This window comes from Laccaria bicolor, genomic scaffold, assembly GCF_000143565.1.
Source record: "Laccaria bicolor S238N-H82 LACBIscaffold_20 genomic scaffold, whole genome shotgun sequence".
Lineage (NCBI taxonomy): Eukaryota > Fungi > Basidiomycota > Agaricomycetes > Agaricales > Hydnangiaceae > Laccaria > Laccaria bicolor.
The window spans coordinates 463,844-467,234 of record NW_001889891.1 but is presented as its reverse complement, the minus strand read 5'-3'; the positions used below and the strand labels follow the sequence as shown (position 1 = coordinate 467,234).

Genomic DNA, 3,391 nt, shown 5'->3' with positions numbered 1-3,391 from the left:
CAACTTCCAAGCTTTCACACCCAGCCTGTGACTAATGTCAGGTACAACAGTGGATGGCCCAACGTGAATCAGCAACACTACACCTGCGGATATCAATGATGTGTTGCACTAAGCTGCATCCTCAGCCACAAGCACACAAGTGGCAGACCACAGCACGTGAACACTGTGGGGCAGACTGACCCTGCAAACAGTGGCCCTTCGCTTGATTGTGCATTCACGGAGGTACCAGACTACTCCACCAAAGTGTTGCCAAAGCACGTGGGTTCCTGAATGGTGTCCCACCTCTAACAAGCATGCACGTACTTCCTTCATACTAGGAGTCAGGTTTAAGAATCAGGGAAGGTGGGGAGGAGATTCGCAGGGGGAAGGGTGTGAGTGAAATGAATTTAGCTGGGATTTGAGGATTGGGGAAGGCGGGGAGGGGATGTGCAGGAGGAAGAGTGCAAGTAAATAAATTTCACAGTGAAGTTTGAGCAGGGGCCAGTGATTAGTGAGGAGGAAGAGAGAGGAAGGGGTGGGAGTGCTGCAGATGGGGAGTGGGATTGCCCTAGAAAGATCTGTTTTTGTGAGAAGATGAGAAAAAGAGACAGGAATGTAGAAAAAACTGACAAGATGGGGCAACCAAGATTTGGTTGGGATACTTGAGGCATGGTGATCCTCAGCACTAGGCACTAAGTAAGAGAGTAGAGGATACTCGTAATGATGAGTGTGAGTATGGGTAGACAACTTGGTGTTTGGATCAACAAAGAATTCAAACTCCGTGCGACATGTCGATGTTGGGTCCTGGTCTCCCATACCCAAGCGTCACTGTGCATAGTATCTTTAAAAGTAAAGAAACACCATCCATTCCTCACCAGATGTTGTCCTGTTCTGAATTTAAGAAATAACCAGACATAAGTAAGAAATAAGCTGAATTTAAGAGAATTTAAGGAGCCAAACAGGAATTTAAGGAGCCGAGAGGAGTGTTGTCATGGACAAGTCAGATCAAGTACAACCCTGTACAAAATACAGATCGACAGCCTTAGCACTGTCAGATCTCAGTGGGAATCTCATGTGTTTTATACTTGATCATTCCTTCAGCATCCCAAGATTGAGTGTTTCTTTGCTTCAGCTTTGTACATCGAAGGAGGTACGTATTCTCAAAACAGTGTGCATCATGATTTGTGAATCAATGTAAATGTACTATACTGTATGTATGGTCAGTTGGTCATAATAAGCTTGAACTTGGCGCAATGCAAGGTGTGAAGCGCTTCCGACTTGGCTCCAGTAACAAAGTCATCTTGCCAGATGCAAAATGAGAGCAGTCGCGTTGGGTTCACAATGTCGGCTGAAAAATGCTACAAACACAAACAAGACAATCAATTCGACATGTTGCATGTTAGAGAATGGTGAGTACAAATCTTTGGATTGTATTGGCATTATGAGCATGGAGCATGATGGAGAGTGGAACAGCAGTCTAAATTTACAGTCACGACAAATGTGAGGGGTACAGAGGTACTACGTGGAATGGAGGCTAAAGGGAATATGGTCCTGCAACAGCATAGTCGGAAGTGGCAGGCGAAGAAGAAGGCTTATTTTGTGTTTGTGGTTAACTGTCAGTATTGTGCATGATACCCAAAGCAACAGAACTACTCACTGTGGGTACTTTCTTTCATGGCCATATCCCAGCTTTAGATACAGAACACCACCTCTCCATAGTGTATCTGTCCATTACCACACTCCTGCATCCTTCCAACAGTGTTGACACGTTAAATTGCAAGTTGACAATTCATATGCGCGTTATTGTTGCCTTGTTTGCTTTGTCACATGTTGGTTCGGTTTGAAGTTGTAGATAGTAAAATGAGATCTAGTATTAGCTTTTGTTAGCTGAAATTCACACTCACCGTCACAACAATATAATGAAGGTATGATGCCTTCTATGGCGTTGATATGCACTTGGAAGTTAGTGGTGCTGCGGGTGGGTATCAGGGGTGCCTGAGTTGATGGCTTGGTGCTGGTGATGGCTTCCGTGCTCCCGAGCAATGATCGCTCAAAGCCTGAGCAGGCCTGAGCGCCAGCCAGATCTGAGTGTCGTCCCTGCGTGCTGAGAGATTTTCGAGATCTTCAAATTTAGTGGCTTTAAGGAATCCTGTTAATTTCACAGATTTAAATTGACTTATGTAGTGGGCATACAGTACTTATCTATTCAGGATATGCAGAAATTTTACTTTTCCATTGATGTAGCTTCAACATCATATTGTGCAGCCTAGAAAAATAACATGTGTCTATCAAATGTAGTTTTACATACTCCCAAAAATTTTGAGGAATTTTGGAAAGTGTATTATAGCCTTGGAGCATTGCCAACAAGGGAACAAGATATGCAAAAGCATGTCACAGTCATGTCACTGAGGGATTTTGGTCAATGTGACAGTCTCCCAAGCAGGGCAATTGTCATGCATTTCCTTCTTAAAATCAATTTTGATGACTTCCGCTGGTCCTACTTGCCTGAAATTTTGGGGGTATGCTTGGTATTGGTATTAGATAGTATCTATTTCAAAAAATTGGGGGTAAGCCTAGCATAGCAAGTGTTCCTGGTGGCCAAAGCTTCATACACCTATCCAAAATTTTGCTCTTTGGCATCTCACATCTTGTGTACTTCATGAATCCTATCAAAACTCTGCAAGTAGTATTCTACATACTAACTAAACATGTGTGAATTTTTTTAAAAGAGCAAAAGCAAGGGAATGACACAAAAAGTGAAATCCACATATCCTGACTTATACACACATCATGACCACATAGTACCTCAATCCACTCAATATGGGCACATATCATGTAAAATGTATTCTGTTGTATTGAGTATGTAAAAAGTGCCTAGGAGGTCATATATATAGTTGATCAATATTCTATTGTTCATTCAGATCATGATTTGGCCAAGAATTCTGTTGCTTGCTTCCAGCAGTTGTATCTCTAGGTTCTCTGCCTCTGTGTATTTTTCAAGACTATAATATGTCACTGCTAGATTTGCCATGGCTTCAATTGTGTGAGGGTGTTCTGCTACAAAAATTCTGTTTCTTCCATCCAGAACTTGAATCTCCAGCTTCTCTGCCTCTGTGCATTTTCCCAAGTTTCTATATGTTGTTGCTAGATTTGCCATGGCATCCATTGTATCTGGGTGTTCCACTCCAAGAATTCTGTTGCTTGAATCCAGAACTTGCATCTCCAGCTTCTCTGCCTCTGTGTATTTTCCCAGGCTTCTATATGTTGTTGCTAGATTTCCCCTGGCGTTGATTGTGTCTGGGTGTTCCACTCCAAGAATTCTGCTGCTTGCTTCCAGAACTTGCATCTCCAGCTTCTCTGCCTCTGTGTATTTTCCTAAGTTTCTATATGTTGTTGCTAGATTTGCCATGGC

At 42.8% G+C, this 3,391-nt stretch overlaps 1 protein-coding gene across 1 annotated transcript; it reads right to left on the bottom strand.

Annotated features, from left to right (window-relative positions):
• Window positions 1-1,199: 1,199 nt before the first annotated feature.
• LACBIDRAFT_329208 (uncharacterized protein) lies at window positions 1,200-2,337 on the bottom strand (the record flags this gene model as incomplete). The annotated part of the gene is made up of 6 exons (XM_001883251.1): window positions 1,200-1,337; window positions 1,467-1,497; window positions 1,637-1,703; window positions 1,884-2,083; window positions 2,208-2,245; window positions 2,284-2,337. 6 exons carry the CDS (start codon window positions 2,335-2,337, stop codon window positions 1,200-1,202), a joined length of 528 nt encoding a protein of 175 aa, XP_001883286.1.
• Window positions 2,338-3,391: the final 1,054 nt, after the last annotated feature.